We start from the raw sequence: 23,729 nt of genomic DNA on the forward strand, positions 1-23,729 counted from the left end.
ATGATCGTCACGCAGCAAACTCGGAAACAGAGACTTTGCCTTATCTAGCACAATCTCGAGGCCTCATTCATCAAGTGGGCTTGTGGTTTAGTGGTATAATACTCCCTTAGCATGGGAGTGGTCCGGGGTTCGATTCCCCGCGAGTCCATTTCTTTTTCTTTTTGGTCTTTCTATATGGATTGTTGTGATTGGAAGTGAATTTTTGAAATATTTCATTCAATGTGCGGTGGATGTGATGGATGTACGAAGTATTGTCAGAATATGTCTCGCTTATGCTTCTGTATGATTTATAAACATAATATTGAAGCCTACCATCTGGCTACCATCTCCTTTTGTCTATGTCTATCAATTGACAAAATCATTGCAACAACAGCATATACAACGTTAGATCACACTTGTGCCCAAATATCCTGAGCAGTGAGCAGTGTGCTCAACATCATAGTCGATCCAACTACCACATCTCCGGTGGGCCACCATCCCAGAAGCTCCAAGGGAATGAGCAGATCACATCCATCAACCAGCGCCTTCTTAAGAAGAGCGGAGGCAGGAGTCACATTGACCGGTGCAGTCTTCCCAGATTGGGCTTTCTGGTCCTTCTTGGTCTCTTTAGGGGACTGCTGTGCGGAGCCGAACAGCAGAGCCCAGATTACCCCGGCTATGGAGAAAGAGAGGGCATATAGCCAGAAAGTATTGGCCTGATCCATGACACGATCATTCCAAGAAACTGCATAGACGCCCATTGCATGAAGCTAGTTCACTGTTAGTGCCGAACACCAAGGGAACCGGGAAACGGGAGCAAACACACCGTTGTCAGGTCCTCCAAGACAAAATAAAGGCCAAAGCAGGTCCATTTGGCTAGGTCAATGAGCCCAGCTATGGAGCTGAACCCATCCTTACCCAGCAAAGCAGACACGCGCTGGAAGGAGTCAATAAACCCAAAGAAGCGGAAGTATCTCCGCGCTACACAACAGACCTAGTATCAGCATATTTTGTCGGTCGATTTGGGGAGGGTGTAGTCAATAAACTCAAAACGTAACTTACTCAATGCCAATTGCAGCTTGACCGTTGTTAATTGCACGGCCAGAGCACTGCTCACGGTGAGCGCTGCGACGACCTGCGAGACACATTGGATCAGACGGAGGGTCTTCTCCAGACCAGCGCCTGAATTAACAAAACGGGAGAATTGTGAAATCATCGCTGCAGTGCCGTTGCAATTCTATGGAAATAATGTCTCAAGGGATCGCGAAATTTGTGTGTCGAGGCTCGAAAGCGGGCTGATCCTCCGAAGCCACTTGCACTTGGAGCACTAGTTTGCTTATTCATCCTTTGCATGTTGGCACCACCGAGAGGAAGTGATGAAATGATACCATATATGCTAGGAAACTTATTGTTCACTCTCAAAATCCATTGAGGGGCATAATAAGCGTGGTTAGGGTTGACCAAAAGGGCATGTAGAGGAGATCCGTGGATATATCGCTCAATCCCACCACTAGAAAAACAAAATAACTACATCTACGATGGAACGTGTTTTACAAATGAGAAACAAATCAATTGCTACGCACAATGACCGGATGCTTGCAAAGTAGCAGGAATATATCAACTATTCACCGTGAGCAGCGTTCAACAATATTTTCAATCTGCTCTATCGCCCTTTGCCGCCCGAGATATCCTGACCCAGGCGGTATCCACCGACCTTCTCCCACTCCACCTTTTGACGGGTGATGGGGAGTTGTCTGCGGAGACCCTTGAATGCGCCCTCAGCTGTTTGGACAAAGGCTCTGTTTAGGGCTTCCTGGTAATCGCGCTCGGTCGCCGCAATCTTAGAGACAATTGATTCGGCAGAAATGGAAGGAATGTTAATGCTGATGGGCTTGGTGGTGTTGAGTGCTACATTGCCATCTTCATAGTAGTGCACATCGACCTGGATTTTGCCAGTTAGGGTAGAAGATGAGGAGGAGACGGGAAGTTGGTAAATTGCGCGGAAACGGCCGTTCCTATTGAAGAGACGGACGATCCTCCCCCGAGTGAGGGAATCGTCCAAGTGATTAGTTTGCGTCCACTGTGTCCACCGTGTCCATACTGTCCAGTGTAAAAGAATTTGAGCACTCACCAGAAGTTGTTAGGGGAGTATCGGTTAGCGACCAAGAGGATAGCTAAGGCGGAATCGTTTTCAATGGGGTAGACACCATAAGAGCAGTTGGGGTAGTGTTCGCGAGCGTGAACACCAAACGATTTAAGTAGAGACTTGCTAAAAACGCAGTCAGCAGAATATCCCATAGCTCAATGCCGAGGGGTTCTCACATCAAGTCTGCATTCTCAGATTCGAGGTGGTATGATTGTGCCCCGGAGGCAGTCTGTTGTCGCGAGTTAGCCCCGCAGGCTCTCGGTGTACCGCTTGGGTTGGAGAAAACCTACCTGTGTGGTATGGTCGACCTCGAATGAGGTTTGGCTCTCGGGATCGAAGTAGCGATTATCCTCCAGCGCGTTGAATTCACTAAGGATGACCTTTCCAGGGACGTTGTGTCAGCGGCATCGCAGAGAACTTTGTCTTGGGTGAAACCCACCTCCTGGCTTGATCCCGGCAACTTCACTGTCGCAAGCTGAGTTTCGTTGTATCGCTTGAATGCGGGCAAAAGGGAAGAAACAATATCATCACCCTCGGAGGTCAGGGCTTGCACATCTAATCGAGCGGCAGAAATCAGCATCACCATCCATGTGCAGGGGTCGGGATTGCGGGGATCGGATCAGGTAGTGAGCGCTAAGAGGGTGGTTTACCAGCGACGACATCTGAAAGCTACATAAATCCACGTTAGCAACCATAGATTTAGCCCTGGGTGGATGTTGACCAGTGAGCAAAGGTTCCTGGATCATTGTTGACGTGCATACCTCTCCGGGCGGGGCACCCTCGATGAAAGAGGATGCCAGTTCAACGGTGGAAGCCATGATATGAGGGTAGTAGTATCGATATATTCAAGGGGGTGCAAGAGACTTCAATGCAATTGAAATCACCCAGAGGTCTATGTGGTAGCTATTGTTGGGAGTTTGCGGAGACAACAGCTGAGCTGTCGGAGGCGGAGAGCGAGCGACAAGCACGTGGTTCACCAGTAGATATACGCGATAAGAGACATTTGGATATTTTGATATTTTGATAGAGATTGTTGTGAATCATTTGAAAGAGAATAACATTTGGAGGTATCTTAAAAACGCTGGAATAACGAGTGTGAATATCTTCTTCCCCAACGCCATATGCTTGAAAACCTCGAATTATAACCGCTGCCAATACCATAAATTCCCCCCAAAACAAACCAAGAAAAACCAGGGCCATTTCAATCAATGCTCATATTCATGAAACCGTCGCTGGCCTCAGTCATTCCCTGTAGGCCGACGCGTTTCGTGCCCCCATGAGGAGTTGTCCGATGACCAGAATCAGTACTTGATCGTTCCGAGAACGGCGCACCAAGGCCAGGCTTTGGCGGCGGACCCCATATGTTCGGTCCCATGTCATTGATATTATGTGAATGGGTCATTACCGGACTACTCTGAGCGCTCACACTAGGCGAAACAGCACGACGTTTGAAGAGATTTGGATCGAAGTCATCATCGCGACGCCGTTTGCGACAAATCTCTCCAATGCTCGGCATGCCCGGTGCATGCGGTGTGGAGGAACGAGAACGAGGTTTGAACGAATCTGCGGTGACAGAGCCAACGGTCGTGGACGGAGTCATATCCATGGAGATATCATCATCTGCCACAGATGAGGGACCTCCCTGACGCGCGGGTGGTGGAGTCCGGTATCGCCCATCAAACGAGTTCCAGAACTCAACGCCACCCGAATTGCGACTGGCTTGTTTATTGAAATTGGCTTTGGATGGCGTGTCCATGCCTGCCTTGGCCGCTGTCTCGTCTGTTGGTTGCGAATCGAGTGATGTAGATGGTTGCAGCGATGGAAATTCACCCAGAGCAGGTGTTGGTTCGGGTTCAGTGTCGCGGACCTGCCGGACGACTTCTGCCTCACGTTTCATATCGCTATCGACCGGAGCACCTTCCTCCATAAGAGCGGCACGTATACGCGCAAACGTTTTGGTTTTGGGCTGTCGCAAGAGTCAGCCTCATGTTGTTCACAATGGAAAGCACAATGGCACAAACTTACTAGTAAACTTCCCCGTCGGGTCACGGCACGACGAATGACTCCCCATGGTCCGCCGCCGCCTTCTGAGTTTTGTTTGGGAATAGGACTTCCACTTCGCGTAGTGCGGCTCTCACCGTCATCGCTCATATCGGATAATCGTAGGTCGCGGGTAACGAGACTGATGCTTTCTCTACGTGCATTCACGTTCGGTCGAGGCGCAAAGTAACCTCCGGTGGAGTGCTCCACGCTCTTCATGATGGGCGGAGAGTGAGGGGTTGGACTAGGCTTGGAACTATTTCCGCTCGCACTGCTGGAGCTATGACGACTGCGACCTTTACGGAAGCGCGCACGTTGGAAGCTCATCAAGCTGGCAGCAGCTTGTGAATACCCTCCCATCCACTCGTTCCCTGGGCTTTGTAAATTGCCGGCAAATGGACTTGGCCCACCAATGCGCGTCGCCTGTGGTGTATTGATAATCATGTCATCGCGATCACCCATCGTCTCGTCTTCCTCCTCACTACTACTTGTATCCGACTCCATCATGTTAACACTGGACATGGAGCTTGATATGGCAGTACGTTCGACCGGACCTGATGTAGAGAAAGGGGGATTGGAGGTCGCGCTCGGTGATCCGCGTCGTTGTGGTATCGCCATGCCCCGCCCTCCAACGGTTGGAGATGAATCTGGGGACGATTCGGCGAGGGTAGAATGGTGAAGGTTTGTACATGCGCGGGAGAAATCTAGGCCTCGGGATCGTCGAGGGAGAACAGATCCTGGTGATCCATAGGTATGGGAAGGGTCGAGTTTTGGAGAGAGAGGAGCACGGTTTGTGAGTGATGGCGACACGGTGGGCTTGGAAGACAGGTTCAGCGATAAGTTCGAATGAGGCAGGCTTGATCGTCTCGGTGTTGCAGGAAGGGCAGGAGTCACATTCTCGTCTTTGCTTAGTGGCCGGCTTAGGTCGCCAGTAGATGGCTGAGTGGCAGATGTGGGTTTGGACGCATCAGATAATGAACGCGTCTTTGGTGAACGCGGCGAATGTGAATGCGATGGTGCAAGTTGACCTAAATCAGATGAATGAGGTTGGGAGAGTTGTTGGCTAAGTTTGCTCTCATATGCGTGGACCGATACACTGCGCCCGGGCGCTGAGGGTCGCACCTCAGCCATTAGGTCACTCTGATCTGAATTAGCGATATAGAGTGTAAGGCGCAAATCGACAGGGCATCGCTGAACGACGACAAAGTTGAATTGTAGACTTAAGCCCACAATTGAGGCCCTGGGAGCACTGGTAACTGTGCCTCCTGGTAATAAATACAGAACTCTTTGATTGTTGAGAGAAATACATACGTACATTGCTGCAAGTCGCTGGTCTTCAGGCGGTTAACGAGATCAGATGATACACTAACCCGATCCGGACATTTTTATAGTCCTACGTAATATTGAATACCTATCTACAGATCTATATAGATTATTACACTGTTCATGGTTAAGTGATTTTAATCTCTTTAATTAAGAATCAATTAAGTAGTTGATTATTCTGAGATGTGATTGAGTTTTGATCAAACATCTTTTGCTTATTGTACATTGCATTTCAGCCCTAATGTTCATCTCACGCCAGACTCATGGCATTACTGATAGGCACCACATGCCATTCCCAATCGTTACAGTCATTTTGTGGGGAACTCCCCTTGATTAAATCAGAATCACGGGTCTGCCATAATTTGGTAATCACAGCCCGTGTTCTTGCAATGTTGGAGATTGTTGAATCAGCCATTGTTGCCAACGAGTGTAGCACAATCGCCCGCCCCGAGGTCGAGTCGGTTTCAGAGCCCGGGAAGATTTCGTCATCAGATGGGTCAAGTTCCACGGCTGCCACAAAGACTGGCCATGTCACATTGGCTAGCGACTCGCGGTCGAGAAGATTTGATATGAGTCGTAGAATCTGGCGCACATAACTCTTCACCAATGGCGTGGTGGGATCAGATCCATATAGGGCGCAGTGTAAATACAACATTGCTGCAAGCCGTTTTGCATCTGCAACAAGTGCAAGGACTTCATCATCACCCTCTCCCACCTCCTGGACCAAGTTCTCTAGCTGCCGCTCGAGAGAGGCTGCACGCAAGAAATAAGACTCTTTGTCATCTTTGGAAGTATATTCTCTCCTGGTTCGGCTCATGTCTGTAATCTTGGCCAAAATGGAGACCAATTCAGGACTACATCCCATCCAAAGGTCGATGTTTTTTTCATCGGGCTTCCAATAGTCTGTGCCAAACAATACCTCCTTGGCACAGGCTGTTCGGCCCATGACATCCTGAAAGGCGAAAAATTGCTCCGCAAAACTTGTCACAGGGTCTGAAGGTGCCGTGGATTGAGATAGTGCCGTTTGCTGTTTCCTTCGAAGTCGGATCAAATCATTGGCACCTTTGAGATGGATAGTCCATTGTTGGTCGCATTTGTCTACTATTTCGTATAAACATAGCATTATCATAATGACGAGAACCTCAGGATCCATAGAGCATGTCAAAGATCCTTCAGACGAAAGACGTTGGCGAAGATCTCTTAGAGCCTCCGATTTGTAGCGGAGGCCGATCGCACCATAGCCCGGATTGACTCTTGACCAGTGACATGCCCCCAATGCCTGAATCGCTTTGAAAAGCGTAGGAGAAGCAGACAAACAGAATGGCAAGATCACCGACGCAAATGGTGACGAAAAGGTGGAGCTGGCGGCGGTACGTGGACAAACTTGTTGAAGATAATAGTCAAATAACTCCCCATGTCCCGACTGGGAGAGTTCGGGGAAAAGTGCGAGCGAAGGGGGAAGGCTGAGGTTGTAATTCGTAGTGAGCTCCGCGAGATGTGGAAAATGTTGCAGCCAGGACCATAATTGATCAGTGTCGTCTCTGGAGCTTTGAGCCACCGAGATCAGCGCATTGAGTTCGTTGAAATCAACATTGACCTCATCTGGATGTTCGAATGTGGAAAGGCTGCTGTTTATAAACCCCCAAGAGCTAACAGTTGGCAATGGGCGCCATTGATGCACTTCATTTGCAGAAAGCGAGCCAGGTGTGGGCTGATTACCCCCGGCTTTACTCCAAACACCAGCACGACCAAATGCCATCCCACGACTGGCAAATTCGGATTCCCATTTCAAGACCAAGTTTTTGGTGCATGGCAAACCCTTCTCCCAGCAGCGTGTGCAGATGGGCTTTTTAGTGTCACATCGGACACGGCTTGTTCGGCATTCTTTGCAACCATCGCGAGATCGGGTCTTGACCGGACCCGTACGGTCGGCAGCTTTTCTTCGTGGCATTTTATGAATCAAGTTCACATGGTTAAATCCACCCTGGCCATAAGGATGAGAGATTACAATGTAGGAAATATGTATCAAAGAAGATGAAGAAGCAAAAAAAAAAGTGGTCCCCGCAAGTGGCGATAAGGGTCTATCGTTAGCCACCCCGCAAAAGCCGTCAGTTCCCTTAGATGGGTGAATACATGCTAAAGTATCTAGATATGGAGTATATTCTTTTAATCTACTAGAACTAAATAATGAGCAGTATAGATTGTATTTGTGATTTGCTTGAATGCCCGATTGATCCATTCAATCAGGCCTTCTTTGGAAGCAGGTGGTTTTACTTGAACAACTGGCGAGTTTTGATTGTTAATCATCAAATCCAGGTGAGATTTAGTCTTTCTTTTTGTGTATACTCAAATATCATGCTTCTTCTTCCATTCCGCTGCACAGTCCCCATATGTAATGAATTCAACACCTTCCCCCTGTTGCTTGAGCCAGGAGATCATTCGGTCAATCATCCCAACCACATGTGCCATGCCACTTGTGTCTGGATGTAAGACCAAAGGAAACACAAAGCCTTGCTCAGAACCTTTCTCAATAGCCATCTCAAGGGCCTCATTGTATAGGAATTCAAACCGTGATTTCCAATTTTGTTCAATGATTATCGGACTCACAAACCCATGCGAGTTCTCTGCGGCTGGAAGGAATTGCATTGGTGTCATATCCTCCATGTACCAATTACAAGGGATTTCAACCAGAGTTTGAGAAGTTCTGGCTGCAGGGGCAGGGATAGGCTTCATCCAAGTAGATGCAGATTTGGAGGGCGAGAAGTCAATGGGCTTGGGCTCAGGCATTCTAGGCACAAAGTACAGTGACGAGTCATGATGTGTAAGAGACGAATCTATTTGAATCTTAGAGTCGAGTAGTATAACAGTAATATGTTCCAAGCATACCATATAAGAACCCAAGTTCCTCTAGTACTTGGATAGTGTGTGTTCGCAGTTGATAGAGAGGCGCCCTCCAACCTTGGGGTTTCTTTCCCGTCAGATCGGTTGCTAGCTGCACGCACTTGGTGATCACCTCCTTTTCTTGAGATTCGGTCATTTGGGTCGAGCCCTCATGCGCATATCCGTGACAACCAATTTCCGCGCCCGATTCGACGATTGCTCTAGTTTCTTCGGGAAAGGACTCCATTGAATGCCCCGGCACAAACCACGTCACGGATGAAGATATTCCATGTTTTTTGAATAATCGCAATAAACGTGGCACTCCAACTTGAGCAGCGAAGAAACCACTGCTATAATCAGCTAAATTAGTCGTAGCCGAGGCACCCGTTCCCAAGAAACCCGACACGGCATCGAAGTCCACAGATAGTAGAATTTGAACCTTTGGCTTAGACAAAGCCCCCTTTGATCTGTCATAGTGAATGTTGGAAATATTTCAAAAGAAGACTGACATGAAGTCGAGAATGAAAAAAAAAGGAGTGAAGGTTCACACCACGAGACGAAAGGGAAAGACGACCCGACGCTTTTTGCGGGTCACAAACCCCGCCATACATTGAGCCCTACCTGCTTATTGTAGACACGATAGGTAGTTATGAATTTCACAACAAAGTTTGTTGACCGCGCACTGCGCAACCTCCTCTGTTTTTCTGTAGCTATGAAACCTGGGAGATTTAAATTTCTTAGATTATATACGAAAATGAATCTCCTTGTACTATTTTTACGTAAAATGGCACCATTATGCTCTAAAAAGTGCGTTAGAAAGAGGTAAAAACAGGATAAGAGATCGTTAGGTATGAACATTGAATACATTGTATCAGGGAAATAGGTGTTACTATACATCTGACTGCACACGAAAGATATTCCTAACGAGAATCAGAGGGTCATGCTATAGGTTTCCCTATCTAACGAGCTTCTGTATTAGTGGATCACTTAGGGCTTCTTGCCTCCACAACTGCATCGCGAGAGTCAGTTGCTTGCCTCGTGCAGCTAGCTCGTCTTAGACAAACTGCCTTCCTTCAAGGAAGCGCGGACGGGCCCTATCTGACGCTACGGTCTAAGACCGCAGCGACAGGTAGCCTGTTACGGCCAAACTACACTCTTCTTGTCACTCTTGACTGCGTTAGGTCACCGATACAATTCATGATATTATTTATCTTACTATCGTACAATCTAGCCAAGTCAACATTACTCGACCTGTCCAGCCCGTTTCGTCACAGCATGGAGATTCCCAAAAGGACATCGCCGATGCCTTTGGCACCAGTAAATAACATCACAAGACGGTCGATAACACACCCCCATCCACCAGTAGGAGGCAAGCCCCAATCCAGGGCTTCGAGGTAACTCTCATCGACCTCGCCGGGCTCATGAGCGTCCTTGCTGAAACGTATCTGATCCTCAAATTTGCGGCGCTGTTCGAACGGCGAATTCTCCTCTTCGTATATATTGATCAGCTCCTTGCCCTCAATGAAGAGCTCGCCTCGTGCGGCGACGCGTTAGCTGGTTACGGGGTGGATGAAGGATTTAGAAAGTGGGGAGAGGCATTTTGGTGGGTTGATGATGAATGTTGGGTCGATACATTGGGGCTCGACGTATTGACTGCAGAGCTTGTCGAGGAGGTGAGGGAGGGATGGATTTTCGGGGACAGGGAGAGAGAGGTCGGTAAAGATTTTGCGGATTTGTTCGAGGGCTATAGGGTCTTCGAGGTCGGGGAGTTTGCGGTCGATAGCTTCTTCGATGCCGGTGATGAAGTCGATGCGGCGGAAGGGGGCTGTGAAGTTGGCTGTCGTTGGGTTGAGTGTGCCTGTTATGTTTAATTTTTGGACTGTGACTACTGCCCCTACGAGCAGTTCTTCAGTTATGGTTATTAAGTGGTCAAGGTTGGCGTGGGCGTGGTAGAATTCGCAAGTCGTAAATTCTGCGTTATGTGTCTTGTCTAAGCCTATGGTCTGTTAGCATGCTAGGCAATGTCTTATTTATATATTACGTACCTTCATTTCGGAATGACGGTCCAATCTCAAACACCTTGTCAAATCCACCAGCAATCATCCGCTTTAGCCATAGCTCTGGCGCAATTCTTAATGATAGCTGACGGTCTGAGAACTCTGTGGCAGACGTATAGAACGGACGAGCAACGGCACCGCCAGCCACACATTCAACAATCGGGATATTAACCTCCATAAAGGAGCGTTCCAAGAAGAACGAACGCAGGCACTGGGTGAGAGCCGAGCGAGCCTTGATCATATCCATCGTAGGACTATCGGCCAAGAACTGGACATGGCGAGGGAAAGGCGAGACCTCATGCTTGGTATTATGAACTGGAATATCATGGAAACAAGTCGACAACAGCATCGGAAGCTCAGTAGCATCAACAGTGAGCTCACCTCGGGCAGTGCGGTGCGGTTTACCGGTTACAGCTACAGTCGCAAATTTCGAAGTCTCGTCCACTAATCTTGAACAGCGCCACCAAGGAATTGTTAAACGCATACACGGAATTGAATGATGTAAGTCATCGGACCTTCTGAATATAACAACTCATTTAGACTAACAGATTTGTAGCCTTCTGACCAACGGATGCGATTTGAGGAGCAAGCCAACCAAAAGGCTTAGGGCGATGATGAGGCCCAGATGATTGATGAGACTTTCTGTCGGGCTTTGGAATATGGCTTGCCGCCTACTGGTGGCTGGGGCATGGGCATTGATCGTCTGACGATGTTCCTGACCGATAACTATAGTATCAAGGAGGTCCTGACGTTCCCCATGATGAAGGATGACAAGACTGCGGGAGAGAAAATGGATGCGACAGAGGACAAGGGTGTGGCAGAGGATGCAGGGGTGGAGCTCTAGGCTGGACAGGGCATCTTTATGTCATAGAATTCTTGCATTATTCAGGGGTCATGTATACAAACGATTGGGTCGAAAAGCTTATTGTGGTTAGACAATATAGGTTTGGAACTTGATATTGAGACGCAGAGTTGCTTTCACAGTCTGCCTGAAATATATAGAACAGAATGTATTTGAGCAGCTCAGTGAGTCTGAGCCCAGCCTGAAATTTACTCAGTGAGTGAGTCTGACTCTGAGCGCCTTCGTAAAAGCGGCCGCAGCTACCTAGGTAAGATAGGAAAGCCCCACCAAGCAGAGGAAATATGTTACGTACAGCTACCCAGGTAATTCGGATCAATCCATGGATGGCATCTTGTCTTCTTATATCAGGAACAACACTTGAATGCAGTCATGGCTTCATCAACAAGAATGCTCTTGTTGTTCTCTTGAGTTGATGTGGCAACATCCAGCCCAGGGTTTGCTGTGAAAAAGTTGACCGGCTTGAGCCCGACTACCATCTTTTCAGACGGCATCACAGGCCAATCCTCGATTCTCGGATTGTGCGTGGATCCAAAAGTGTGCCATATGACAATATCTTTGTGTCGGACTGTTGATTTTGAAGTATCATGTTTTCGCTGAGCGATTGTTGAGTGAATACCCTCTCCACCGAGGGACTGCATAGTATGCATGCCAGACGGAAAAAGTTCGTCATCTTGATACCGAGTCACCCATACTGCATGAGCCCCGAATTCAGATCGCTTGGCGTGGAAAGATTCGGGATGGGCAAGTAGTAATTGGCTATAGCATGGCGACAACTTGAATCCAACCGGCGTACCGGTGATAGGGTTGGTTTTTGCCTCGTTGATAATTTTGAATGTACGATTCTTGGTGAAATCGAGATCCAGTCCACCTTCCTTTTCCACAATATTTGACTCTGTTGTATATCCAATTCCAAAAGAATTGCAAACCGATGGGTCGTTGAAAGGCAAAGGAACAGACTCTTCAACCTGCAACGAGTTTGCAACACCATCAATCGCAGGATCGATGCGAAGAGAGAACAAATGCTGATGATAGGGCGCGAGAACACCAGGGGCAACAATGGTGCCATAGCCAACTTTGTCGCCAATGTTGATTGGAGCGGTTGATAAAATCCCAGTGGCCCGGACTTCGTAATGAATCGAAGCATCTTGACCAAAGTGGAAAGCAAAGATATACTCATAGTTACTGACAGTGATAATAGTCTGGAGAACCAAAACACGAGACCTGACTACTGCAGTATTTCCTGTGCGGAAGTTTGTGTGTTTCCACAAGATCCCATCATCTTGCTCATGACAACAAACAACATTCGGTAATTTCAATGGTTCTCCCAATGAGGTGTTGTGCCAGCCGTCAAAGTACTTGATCAGACCAAGACAATCACAACCTAGTTGTAGATTGTTTGCGTTGATTCCAGCACCATCGTTTCCAAGATCAAATGCTGCCTTTCGAGGGTATGGAGCCCGAGGGTCACCATAAGGTACAAACATCTCTGACAAAGACAGCCGATAGATTAGACTACGCCCGTCGTAACGGATGTCATGCAATGTCAGACCTTCGCGATAGTTAAAGCCCACCCGCATAGTCCATTTCTCCCAAGTCAACAAATTCCCATCGGATTTGAAGGAAACTCCTTCTGGTTGAATAACCTGGTAGGGTTTGGTGGATGCTCGGGGTGGCGGTCGCAAACTAGGGTGATATTCACTCATGTCGGGTGAGTGAAGTTTGCAAAAATCGTATGGTCTTGGTTCTTTGTGAACACTGTCACTCTCAGAAGAAGGAAGATAATAGACCTTTGTGACATTGAGCTGCTCGGAGACCTCTGCACACAAGTCAAGTGGATAGGCGTAATAGTTGGCCTCGGGATTATCCACTAGTCTCATATAAAACCAACACTGTCAATCAGGTTTAGCCAGGACACATAATCTACTCTCCTCAAGATGTTGTTACCATGCTTGTCCGTTCCGACATATCGTTCATGCCATCGGTAGCGTAAGCCCACGCTTCGACCACAACCGATGCACCTGGAGGAAGCTTCAGTCGTTCAACTTCAGACTGTACTCTCTCATCTGCCAAGCAAGCATTCTCGACAGCTTTCATATAAGCCGAGTCAATATATGAATGTTTTCCCACCAATACCTCCTGTTTAACAACAGCAGCATGGTCGAGATCAACCAGAAGCTCGATGAGTTCGGTTGTTTCCGAGTCACCACGAGCGATAACCTCAACACGAGAGGTCCGCAGAGGACGGAGAGATGTTTTCTGTCCAAGATGCTCCTCCTCAAGGAACACTATCATGTCTTGCTTCGGAGGCTCTTTCAAAGTGATGACGCGGAAATTTAGGCATTTCCCCGGGAATAACTGTCGCACAATCGAAGCTGCCTGGAACATGGAACATCAACAGGAGGGTATGACAACGCTTAAGGCACGATGCCTACCTGAGTGATTTCCTGAGGACTCAGAGGATCAAAAGGGTGCATGTCTGACATTATATATATTCAAGGCAAATGATAACAAGACTCTCGTATAGTCATCAAGGTTATAAATATCTGATATTTTCTAGGGAAAAAGGAAAAAGCTATAGGATATATAAACCAGTCATAGATAAGCCAAGAGATTCGGAGAATGCGCGATATTCGCTAAGATATAAGAATAACCGAAACGATTGACTGACAATCGCTAACGTCAAGATTAGCCGGAGCACCGAGCATCTTCACCTCCAAGGGTTAAGGCTCAGACGCAATCTTCTCCAACAGATAGCAGAACTTTAGTTTTCTCTCATTGGTTTCAATGTCTTGTTTTGTTTATCCTGTGAGAAATGAAATGCAGAGTTTATAGTGGACTCTCGATGTGATCGTACATGTTGGGATGCCTACATACGCGTGTAGCTGTGTATACTAGCATTTAGGCTGCGGTCGGGACTTCCTGATGTCAGTCACATCAACCATTGAACGCCAATTTATAGGCATTTAGAGGCATCCATTTATCTCGAAGCTGGGATCTATCAGACTACAATCCTCCTTATCTCAGGACATGACCTAATGCAATCGTGGTCCACGGGTATGGTTCAAGCTACGGAATACTGAACGTCTGGCTATCGCGAGAGAATTTGACGAAGCTATGTGAGCTGATAACTACATTAGCATGTATACAATGTTCCCATACGTCAACATTAAAGAAGAAGCGACGTCATTCACGATCGAAGCTCTCAGCCACAAACTTTTGTCTTCTGCGCAATGGTCCTTTTTTTACCATACATATGTAGTCTCTGTGATAGTAATACAAGTAATTTAATTTTTTGCCAGACTCAAGTCAGACATCTTCAGGCAGCAATCTTAGAAATAATTGAATCCGACCCCTGGCCGCTAAGCCATAAGAGAATTGTAAAACCAACTTCGTAAATCTATAGATATCAAATTTGTAGATTATAGCTGGTTTATTCTCTGCATATAGACATGTAGTCGACAGGGCGTATTGGGCTAACCCACCTTTTCGCCCCGCACTGCTTCTCCCCGAAACAACGAACAACTTTCGAAAGTGTTTACACGATGACTTCAATTCGTACTGTTTTAGCTTTCCAACATGATTCCGGCCTTCATACACTTGAAACTAGTGTTATAGGCGTCTATCGGTTCAATACACTCGAAGAATCCAATCGCCAACTTTTCAAAGACGCTGGCGACCAACACGATGTCATTGTCACCGAACAAACTATCTTTCACCCCCAAGGCGGCGGTCAGCCCTCGGACACAGGCGTGATCAAAAGCCCATCGGGTAATTTCACGGTCACTGCCGTTCGCATGGATACCAATGGGCAAGTGCTCCACCTCGGTCTCTTTGGGGAGGGCTCGTCAATCCGCATCGGAGAAACCGTTGTACAATCAATCGATGTCGAAAAGCGTCTTCTATACTCTCGCCTGCATACTGCAGGTCACGTCCTAGGCTCAGCAGTCCGTGATCTGCTAGAAAAGGAGATTGAAAACTTCGATGAGCTCAAAGCCTCTCACTTTCCCGACTCAGCCGCGTGTGAATTCCAAGGTTCGATCGAGGGAAAATGGAAAGAACCCATCCAGAAGAAACTGGATGCAATCCTCGCTGCCAAGCTACCCGTGCAAATCGAGTGGTGGGATGAAAATGATTTCCGCTCGCGTGGTCTAGAGCGATTGATTCCTGATCGCAGTTTAGTACCAGCGGGTGAGAAGTCTCGCGTCGTCAATATTGTCGGTGCTGAAGTGTATCCTTGTGGAGGTACACATGTCGACACGACGGATTTGTGTGGCCCTGTGACTGTGAAGAAAATCTCGAGAAAAACTGGAAACTCCCGAGTCAGCTATGTGGTGAATTGATTAATTGTGATGGGGTTGAATTTCCAGTATAGAAAGAAAAAGAAGTACCAAGATGAAGAGTTATATAGAATGCGAGTCGCAACATGTACTTTAATTTAGAGAGTCAAGCCATTAGATCGAAGAGAATTGCCACTACAGCCAATATGTTCTCGCAGTATATAACTACATAATCAATAGTACATCTATATTACGTGGGATTACGAGTTTGGGGTTCTCTTTTTTCATGTCACCAAAGACCGGCATTAAAATGTCTTTTCAGAATGCATGTGGAAATTTCAAATCAAAAACATGGTGTTGATGATTGCTCATTTCATCGTGGTGAGCTCGTATCCTGAAGCTGATAGCCTTCGTTTGAGGGGCCAGCGCGTGAAATAAAAGGCCGCGAGAGAGCCTGCTCCTCGTCATCCAGTTTGGAAAAGCCGTCTGGTCCAGCAAGATCAGCCTTGTCGTGGGGAACATCGCAGAAGACTGATCGCAGCGACGGATAGTAGCGGCGGTACGAGAACCAGGCAATCGACATGCCTAAAAGCCCTCCACACGTCACATCGTATACGTCATGTCTATAATCGTCCAATCTCGAGATGGCGATCATCAGGGCACACAAAAGAGGGAAGAATGCCAGCAGACAGCGGCCAAGATCAGTCCGAGGTCGGAACACGTGCATCTGACCACAAAGAAACCTGCCAGTGCACCATGGTAAGATGACAGTCCACGCGCATTTCACAAACAGGGAATGACATACATAGATAGGTAGCCTAGGCCACCGAAGGAAAAGCTACTGTGTCCACTAGGAAAGCTCCGCCATCCCTCTTGTAGAATGTGCTGGTTGGATTCCGTACAAACAGTCCATGCGACCAGCGCATTGTTCGGCGTACCACGAGCTGGTTTGCAACGCGACAACAAGTCTGGACGTGGCCTTCCCACTGAGTTTTTTATGATATCGGTCAATAGTGAGGTCAACATCAAAGCCACGAATAGGCCGAGTACCGTCACTTGCGTCTTTTGCACACCAGCGCGAAGCATCGCGGACCATGCTAGTATAATGAGAAAAGGAATAACGCCGGCAAGGATAACAGACCACACTATAGCTAATCAGTATGGTATGAAGTGTATAATCGCAAGTTGACTTACAAACAGGGACTCGTTCGTGGACAGCGAATGGGTATTGGATGGATTTGTTATCTAGAGAAAACATGCGATGAAATGGGTTCACGAACAGTTGAATCTGTTGAATTATTAAAGAAATATCCAATCAATCTGGAGCATATGTCGTAACTTACTAAAACCCATCCTATCACTAGGAAGGCTAATGCGATGTAGTCAGCGCCGTATGAGTGTTGCGCAAATCGCGCTGCAGCGCCAGTGAGCCCAACCCGCTGAAGTATTGGGGTTGGGGCATTCCCGGAACCATTATGAGACATCCTGAGAAATCCTGAGAAATCCCCGGAGTCTTCAGAGATCTTTCAGGGGATCAATTAGATCATGTTTGCGGAGGTTGAACGACTTACGCGGAATGCACGGACCAAGTCACCGCCTCCGCCAAAACACTTCCACTTCAACACTCTACGACTTTCTTAAATGGTACAACGGTTCACAGTTTGCAAAATGGCTGATGAAAGTCAACAAAGAGCTGTCAACACAGCATTTGCACCTCCACCGCCATTATGGAAGCACTTTACGCCTGAGAATATCGAGAAGGTGGAGCAGATCAAAGCCGAAGCTTCAAAGGGTGAAGATGGACGACCAGACAAGAAGAAGGAATGGTCAGCGTCAGAATTGCGCGCCCTAAATCTTCCTTCAGAGCTGCGTTATTTTGTACCCCCGGATATTCCTGAAGAACAGTACAGTGTCTTTGGCGAATTGCAAGCTGTTGGTTCCCCCACACCCCAAGCTTTGAATCCGACAATGCTGACTTCAATATAGCTGTCTACTGCACTGCCATCGTTAAAAGAACAAGGCATCGAACAACTTTATCCAGAACCCTCCGTAACAACAGCTGAACAAGACTCACAACCCGCGCCTCTTAACCACGCATACTATCTCCTCAAGATCAGCAAGTCCCTGCTCCTCAATTTTCTCGAGTTTGTCGGCATTCTATCGGTATCACCAGAGCAGTTTGAATCAAAAGTGGAAGACTTGCGCAACCTGTTCATCAATGCGCACCACCTACTCAATCTATACCGCCCCCACCAAGCTCGGGAATCACTCATTACGATGATGGAAGAACAGCTCAACCACAGCCGGGAGGAAATCAAGCAAATGGACAAGGTCAAAGCGGAGGTTGAAAATGTTCTAGAACAACTACAAGCGGAGGGTTGCGCTGTAGGCACCAACGAGTCAGAAGAGGATAACGACCAGGCCAGAGCCTTGAAAGCAAAGGCCGACGAGCACTCCCGGTTGATCTGGGATCTACTGGACAAAGAGAATTGAGGACAGTGATGGATATTTCTATCTATCAACCCACCGAATTTGCGACTCTGGACTGAGTCGTGAAGAATTCCAACCCTTGTGTTCAAACGTGATGGGCTTTGGTTCTAAATGTCCACCACGCCCTCGAACGGCTGAACCAAGCACAAACTCACCTTGGTATTTCTTTGAAATCTTCCCGACTATCAAGAAGATTCCCACGAGAGTATCATCCGAAGGTTTTTGAAGGAATCGCAACCCCTGATTTGCCCGCTGCATCACCAAGCACACCGCACCATTTCCGGAAACTAGACCGCAAAACTGTCTTGGGGACTTCAGCCGATGCTCTAACTACCATTTACCATCGGCGACCTCGGATAACAACGCTGGACTGTTTGGGACCGACTACCTCAAATTGAGCGAACAAGAGCATGCCAACCGGCCCTGGATCTTCCCAGAGGGCTCTTACTGCGTACTACGGCCCTGGAGTGCGAAGCAAAATGTATTGATTACTGTTATGCTCGTCTACTCAATAAATCCAATTTAATGACAATCATTACTTTATATTAATATTCATATCCATGTCGTCGTTAATTCTAGTGGTTTTAACCCATTTCCTCCCGCTCTAGTCTATTCGTAAGTATCAAGCAATCTATTGGCCAGCACGCTGCTCCGCCCACGCCTTGTCAATGGCACATTCAGCCAACCGCTTCAATTCCATGATAAATTCAGCAACCACCCTGAAGTGTTCAAGCTCTGTATCAGGCAATTTCCGCGAAAAGATCCGCTCCATCATAACCGTGGCGACCTTCAATCTGTCTAGATCCTCGCGTGAGTGTGGGTCTAATGGGTTTTGGAGAATGCTGCAAAAGATGGTGAGCAGCGCGGACATGGGATAGAAGATCAGAGTCCTGAAACAATTAGCTATGGCTTTCAACCGTCGAAATCAATACATACCAGAAAACTCCGTCGACTACTACATGCTCTGCTGCCTCAAGGTAACATAGGCTCGATCGACTGGCCTCGACTGAAAGGGCCATGCTCGAACTCACGCCGTCCATCATGCCGCTTTGACCCTGGACCCATGCTTTGCACCGGCCGCTCGCTTGATGAATGATAGTCATACATAAATGGTAATTCAAGCGTAACATGACAGAGTGCATGCTCATATTTGAATCCGAAGTTTCGGAAGAGAAAGACATTGTTGGGCGCCATTTCGGGGGCACTGAGAGCCGCCATTCTTCTAGGCAGTCGTCAAGTTCACGGATAGACTTGAGCAACTCAGCATCCGACTTTTGCAGGCTGCTGACTGAGTAGAGTTCTCGATGTGCTTGTGCTTTGATGATGCTAAGTCTCAAATCGAATGGGAATACCGGACCAAGGTACGGCGCCTCGTCGTCTTCGATATCCAGAAATGCTCGATCGAGATACCCAGGTGGAAGGGTTAGATCACAATTTTCGTCAGTTATAGTGGGTGGTTGGCCCGTTCTCAGAGCAAGGTCTTTGTCGAGAGTGTAGCAAATCCAAAACAGATTGCGCAGCTGTTGATGTCTTAGCTGACTGCGTGAATCTCCAGCGAGCATTGCGCCGCCATTGAGATTCCCCCCAAGCATGAAGATCAATCGGGCAGAGACCGCGGCATAGTAGTTGGCTGCTCGCATATTTCCAGAGGATAGTTCGAAGACAGTCTAGTCACCGGTCAGTGCTTATAATGATACAACCAAAGTGATTCACTTGCCAACATAGTGAGAGCCTGGGCAGAGTCTAGACTAGCAGGCTCTTGCAGCACTTGTGGCATCAGAAACTGTGCCCTAGTAGCAAGTAAATCATGGTCGATTGGGGGCATATTAATTGCACCAACAATATCATTGACGGGAGGCAAGCGAGAAGCAAAAACCAAGAAAGCAATGACGCAGACACGGGCACTAGCTTGACCATAGGTGAAACTAAATAGCGATTGTCTGTAAGCTGTACTGACAGTCTCCTCGAAAAGTACCGGGTCAACAACGGGGAAAACGCGCCGCATGACCTTGGAGCGTTTGTATGCCTCCATGTATACTCGCAAAGTCCCCAGGTCAGGGAGCTCAAAGGGATTGAGAGAGTTCATGTTCATGAGCAAGGTATTGAAGCTTTGCCCGCGCTCTTTATCCCACGGTGCTCGTGCAGGGCTGAGCCTGTCGATGGAGACTTCTTGCCCGGTACGAGTTTTGATCCATTCCTGTCCCTCTGGAAATAAAAAAGGTGTCCCAGTAAGCAAACTAATAACACCGAGCTCTTTGCCCGCAAAATGCACCCGCACGGACGATGAGTCTTGGGGTTGATTAGTATTAGGAGAGTTGCTCGTCGTTGTAGCAGCCTCAATAGATTGAGGTGAGTCAGGCACTAATCATGGTCAGTCTGGGTACTTCGAAAATCCAGATGACACTGTACCAGATAGTTGATCTGCCATCAAGTTCTCTGCAAGTAACTGTTCGATTCGACTGATTCGTTCCGATAGCCCTGAAACTTTAGGACGTCTACCTTGATCAGATATCTGAACGAAACACTGGAGGATTCGCGTTTACCCTTCATCTTGAGGTCCTTTTCTTTTTCTCTGCACCACTCTATCAAATGTGCAGGGGATATTGTGGTGACTGCACCAATTACACTGGGGAAGTGTGGCATCGCATTTGATCTGGAGCAGGTCAGCGATGAGGAGGTTTTCAGGGTTGGAGATGTACCTTTCTTTTATAACATGAGTCACAAGCTCTCGCCGTTCGCCTACGTGGCTCTGAATCAGATGCAGAATTCATTGGAAGAACTAAATATCTTCAGCTCATTAAGCTCATTGAAGCGAAATCATTCCGCTGAGTTCCGCTGACAAAAAAAGGAAAGTTTCCCGCTGACTCATCAACTCACCTGGAAATTGCTACACTTGTATGCAGTACTCCATACGGAGTATAGTTAGCTGTAGGTTGATGGTCAAAGATTCGACATTTATTTCTGAATTTATGCGCTCATGTCTGAATACTATCTCAAAATGAGAACTTACTGTTACATTACCGAAATCAGAATGAGTTAAATTAAAGGCCCAAAAGTATCACAATCTCCCAATCTCAGAAAGTGTTCCGCATACATTGTCCATGCTTTGTTGTACTTTGTTGCCCTTTGCTTTCCCATCTTCCCATGAAATCAGACTGATTTCAATCTCAGATAATCCACAAGACGGGTATGTCAAGGTGAATCATGACGGAGAGTAGCTCACATCACCGTGCAGATACAGACATCGCACTCTTCATCTCCACAGTCGCATCCGAAGCACGGCTTTGTAACGGGCTTGATAGGCTTTGTAATAGAGCTTGCAGAGCTAGAGGAGAGGGTGTAGTCGAAAGGAGCTGAAATAGAAGTGACGGCCATAATGTTGATGGACGGATGTAGATCTATAAGATCCCAGCAAGATTAGATCGAAGGTCAACTTGATGTCCAGAAAAGAGCATACCGTGAAGAAAAAGGGCTCACCAGGTATCTAGCCTTGGAATGTTGTAGGGCTGAGTCCAGTGGGGTTTGGAGGGAAAGATGAAGAGGGAAGAGAGTTGGGTCCGAACAGGCAGCCACATATTAAAGACTGCTTTCCCACTTTACTGAAACCGCCGAGAAATCCTAAGAATGAGATACGTACCTGGGTCCGTTCATATGGATTTCTATATAGATATTGATTGAAACCTCCAAACTAAATCCAAGGAAAACCAAGTGTAGCGTTGCGAGGCCAATGAATTTCAACAGCCTAACTAGACATCGCCAAATTCCGCAAATGGGTCCGAACCTCCGACCCAAAACCCAACCCGCAAAACCCATGCATGGGTGGGCGGACCTAAACCCATACCCCGCCGATTCCCAACCCATGTCCAACCCATACCTATATGGCTACCCATGAGGTCCTCATCTAAATCCATTCCTGCATTATTTTCCCAATGAGGCAGTGCTAAGGCGCATAAAAATGCTATATCATTATGTTAGAATACGGTTTTCTACGGTTGTTTTAGTCACTGTATGAATCATATAGCAATTTAGCTATTGTCTTTGCGAAATTTGAAAAATTATTTTCGTATATCACTTTTCTAAGGCTAGTAATGCTATACTTGACCAAGGGAATAATTGGGTACGCTCCTATGTGTTAACGGTTAGATGGGTGTACATGCTCGCTGGGGGCGGTGTGGGTGGGTCGAAGGTAGGACGAATGGCATAGACACTTCTTTGCTCACGCTGTTCCTCTTCTACAAATGCGAGCTGGAGCTCTTTTCTCTCCTTAAAAACGTCTTTTCCGAAGCGTTAGGAAGATATAATAAATTATCTGCTCATGGTCTTTGCACTTCTTGCAAGATTGGTCAATATGGTCAACCTTCGTACCTTGACCTCTCTTACATATTTGGCGCAAGTCGCTTCTCTAGGAGGCAATGCGCAAACTCATAGTTCCCAGCTTAGGGACATCGTTCCTCGGCGTGAGGTTCTCTACGTTGGCGGACGATACACGAACATCACGGCAAGTCTCGTTTCCCACAAGGTTTACGCGTACCTAAGACTAGAAAACAGGACAATGTAACCAATTCTACATCAGAGGCTATGATAGGGCAAATTTACGTCGAGAAGCTTTCCCCTAAGCCAAACCCGGTGAACCCACCACTTCCCATTATCTTCATTGCAGGCGCCGCTCAGACCGGTACCAATTTCCTGGATACTCCAGATGGACGGCCAGGATGGGCATCCTATTTTATCTCCAAAGGTCACACAGTCTACCTCTCGGACCAGCCTGCACGCGGTCGCTCCTTCTGGTTTTCTGGACAGGGAAGTATGGGGTACATTGGCTCCCCCAATGATGTCTCTGATATTTTCACCGACGTAGCAAACAACGACAACCAATGGCCACAGGCGAAGCTTCACACGCAATGGCCTGGCACCGGTCGAATTGGCGACTCAACTTTCGACGCTTTTTACCGGAGCCAGGTGCAGTTCCAGACCGACCGCTTCATAAGCGAAGAGCAAAATGCGCAGGCATATTCAGCTCTAGTCGACCTCGTAGGCGACTGTTATATCATCAGTCACTCGCAGGCGGGTGCATACGGTATTTTCAGCCAAACACTATGACTTGCTAGAGTAGTTAACGATTGAGTAGGTTGGAGGGTCGGAGACATGCGTCCAGACTTAGTCAAGGGTATTGTCCAGCTCGAGCCGTCTGGTCCACCGTTTACGCTCCGCCCGCCGTTTGGAAATGACCCGGCTTTCGCTTTCGGTCTCACTGACCTCGCAATCGGATACGAACCGTCTGCAGGCAAGAATGCCGAACATATTGAGACAACTATCGAGCCAGCAATCGACGCCGATCACGACGAGTGCATCATGCAGAAGTCCCCAGCGAAGCAGTTGACGAACCTGGGCAGGATCCCCGAACTTGTTGTTACCGGCGAAGCATCGTTCCATGCGCCATACGATTACTGCACCGTCAAGTATCTGGAGCAGGTTGGCGTAGATGTTGAGTACGCGGATCTAGGCAAGGAGGGCATTCATGGCAACGGACACATGTTCTTCATGGAAAAGAACAACCTTGAGATCGCAGAGCGGGTGTACGAGTGGCTGAGAAAGCACTAATCAACACATAATAGACAATCAATCTCCTGGCTGCATTATTCCATGATGTCTGCACGTTTCATGAAGGCCATTGA

At 47.6% G+C, this 23,729-nt stretch overlaps 12 protein-coding genes across 12 annotated transcripts; 3 read left to right on the forward strand and 9 right to left on the reverse strand.

The window, feature by feature from the left end:
• Positions 1-44: 44 nt before the first annotated feature.
• Positions 45-1,195, reverse strand: N7529_000085 (PEX11 domain protein; the record flags this gene model as incomplete). Its single annotated transcript, XM_057235616.1, has 4 exons — positions 45-170; positions 396-749; positions 806-960; positions 1,042-1,195. The coding sequence occupies 4 exons, from the start codon at positions 1,193-1,195 to the stop codon at positions 45-47; spliced, it is 789 nt and encodes a 262-aa protein (XP_057102419.1).
• Positions 1,196-1,642: 447 nt separating this feature from the next.
• Positions 1,643-2,943, reverse strand: N7529_000086 (F-actin-capping protein subunit alpha; the record flags this gene model as incomplete). Its single annotated transcript, XM_057235617.1, has 7 exons — positions 1,643-1,994; positions 2,111-2,248; positions 2,302-2,354; positions 2,416-2,505; positions 2,565-2,680; positions 2,776-2,794; positions 2,887-2,943. The coding sequence occupies 7 exons, from the start codon at positions 2,941-2,943 to the stop codon at positions 1,643-1,645; spliced, it is 825 nt and encodes a 274-aa protein (XP_057102420.1).
• A 383-nt stretch (positions 2,944-3,326) lies between these two features.
• N7529_000087 (uncharacterized protein) lies at positions 3,327-5,296 on the reverse strand (the record flags this gene model as incomplete). Its single annotated transcript, XM_057235618.1, has 2 exons — positions 3,327-4,091; positions 4,151-5,296. 2 exons carry the CDS (start codon positions 5,294-5,296, stop codon positions 3,327-3,329), a joined length of 1,911 nt encoding a protein of 636 aa, XP_057102421.1.
• A 442-nt stretch (positions 5,297-5,738) lies between these two features.
• On the reverse strand, positions 5,739-7,439 carry N7529_000088 (Zn(II)2Cys6 transcription factor; the record flags this gene model as incomplete). Its single annotated transcript, XM_057235619.1, has 1 exon — positions 5,739-7,439. One exon carries the CDS (start codon positions 7,437-7,439, stop codon positions 5,739-5,741), a length of 1,701 nt encoding a protein of 566 aa, XP_057102422.1.
• A 395-nt stretch (positions 7,440-7,834) lies between these two features.
• On the reverse strand, positions 7,835-8,615 carry N7529_000089 (uncharacterized protein; the record flags this gene model as incomplete). Its single annotated transcript, XM_057235620.1, has 2 exons — positions 7,835-8,322; positions 8,375-8,615. 2 exons carry the CDS (start codon positions 8,613-8,615, stop codon positions 7,835-7,837), a joined length of 729 nt encoding a protein of 242 aa, XP_057102423.1.
• A 1,021-nt stretch (positions 8,616-9,636) lies between these two features.
• On the reverse strand, positions 9,637-10,909 carry N7529_000090 (uncharacterized protein; the record flags this gene model as incomplete). The annotated part of the gene is made up of 3 exons (XM_057235621.1): positions 9,637-9,897; positions 9,931-10,364; positions 10,414-10,909. The coding sequence occupies 3 exons, from the start codon at positions 10,907-10,909 to the stop codon at positions 9,637-9,639; spliced, it is 1,191 nt and encodes a 396-aa protein (XP_057102424.1).
• A 761-nt stretch (positions 10,910-11,670) lies between these two features.
• N7529_000091 (amine oxidase) lies at positions 11,671-13,770 on the reverse strand (the record flags this gene model as incomplete). Its single annotated transcript, XM_057235622.1, has 3 exons — positions 11,671-13,176; positions 13,232-13,663; positions 13,720-13,770. Coding segments are annotated over 3 exons (1,989 nt in total), but the record flags the coding sequence as incomplete, so codon positions are not given.
• Positions 13,771-14,829: 1,059 nt separating this feature from the next.
• On the forward strand, positions 14,830-15,627 carry N7529_000092 (putative alanine--tRNA ligase; the record flags this gene model as incomplete). The annotated part of the gene is made up of 1 exon (XM_057235623.1): positions 14,830-15,627. The coding sequence occupies one exon, from the start codon at positions 14,830-14,832 to the stop codon at positions 15,625-15,627; it is 798 nt and encodes a 265-aa protein (XP_057102426.1).
• Positions 15,628-15,937: 310 nt separating this feature from the next.
• N7529_000093 (phosphatase PAP2 family protein) lies at positions 15,938-17,048 on the reverse strand (the record flags this gene model as incomplete). The annotated part of the gene is made up of 4 exons (XM_057235624.1): positions 15,938-16,307; positions 16,370-16,709; positions 16,759-16,852; positions 16,908-17,048. 4 exons carry the CDS (start codon positions 17,046-17,048, stop codon positions 15,938-15,940), a joined length of 945 nt encoding a protein of 314 aa, XP_057102427.1.
• Positions 17,049-17,232: 184 nt separating this feature from the next.
• Positions 17,233-18,057, forward strand: med7 (mediator complex subunit MED7; the record flags this gene model as incomplete). Its single annotated transcript, XM_057235625.1, has 2 exons — positions 17,233-17,496; positions 17,551-18,057. The coding sequence occupies 2 exons, from the start codon at positions 17,233-17,235 to the stop codon at positions 18,055-18,057; spliced, it is 771 nt and encodes a 256-aa protein (XP_057102428.1).
• A 628-nt stretch (positions 18,058-18,685) lies between these two features.
• N7529_000095 (putative C6 transcription factor) lies at positions 18,686-21,429 on the reverse strand (the record flags this gene model as incomplete). Its single annotated transcript, XM_057235626.1, has 4 exons — positions 18,686-18,944; positions 18,991-19,721; positions 19,772-20,415; positions 21,294-21,429. 4 exons carry the CDS (start codon positions 21,427-21,429, stop codon positions 18,686-18,688), a joined length of 1,770 nt encoding a protein of 589 aa, XP_057102429.1.
• A 973-nt stretch (positions 21,430-22,402) lies between these two features.
• N7529_000096 (alpha/beta hydrolase) lies at positions 22,403-23,655 on the forward strand (the record flags this gene model as incomplete). The annotated part of the gene is made up of 3 exons (XM_057235627.1): positions 22,403-22,561; positions 22,603-23,131; positions 23,183-23,655. 3 exons carry the CDS (start codon positions 22,403-22,405, stop codon positions 23,653-23,655), a joined length of 1,161 nt encoding a protein of 386 aa, XP_057102430.1.
• Between the last annotated feature and the right edge of the window lie 74 nt (positions 23,656-23,729).

Source organism: Penicillium soppii (genome assembly GCF_028829465.1).
Source record: "Penicillium soppii strain IBT 18220 chromosome Unknown utg000001l, whole genome shotgun sequence".
Taxonomy (NCBI): domain Eukaryota; kingdom Fungi; phylum Ascomycota; class Eurotiomycetes; order Eurotiales; family Aspergillaceae; genus Penicillium; species Penicillium soppii.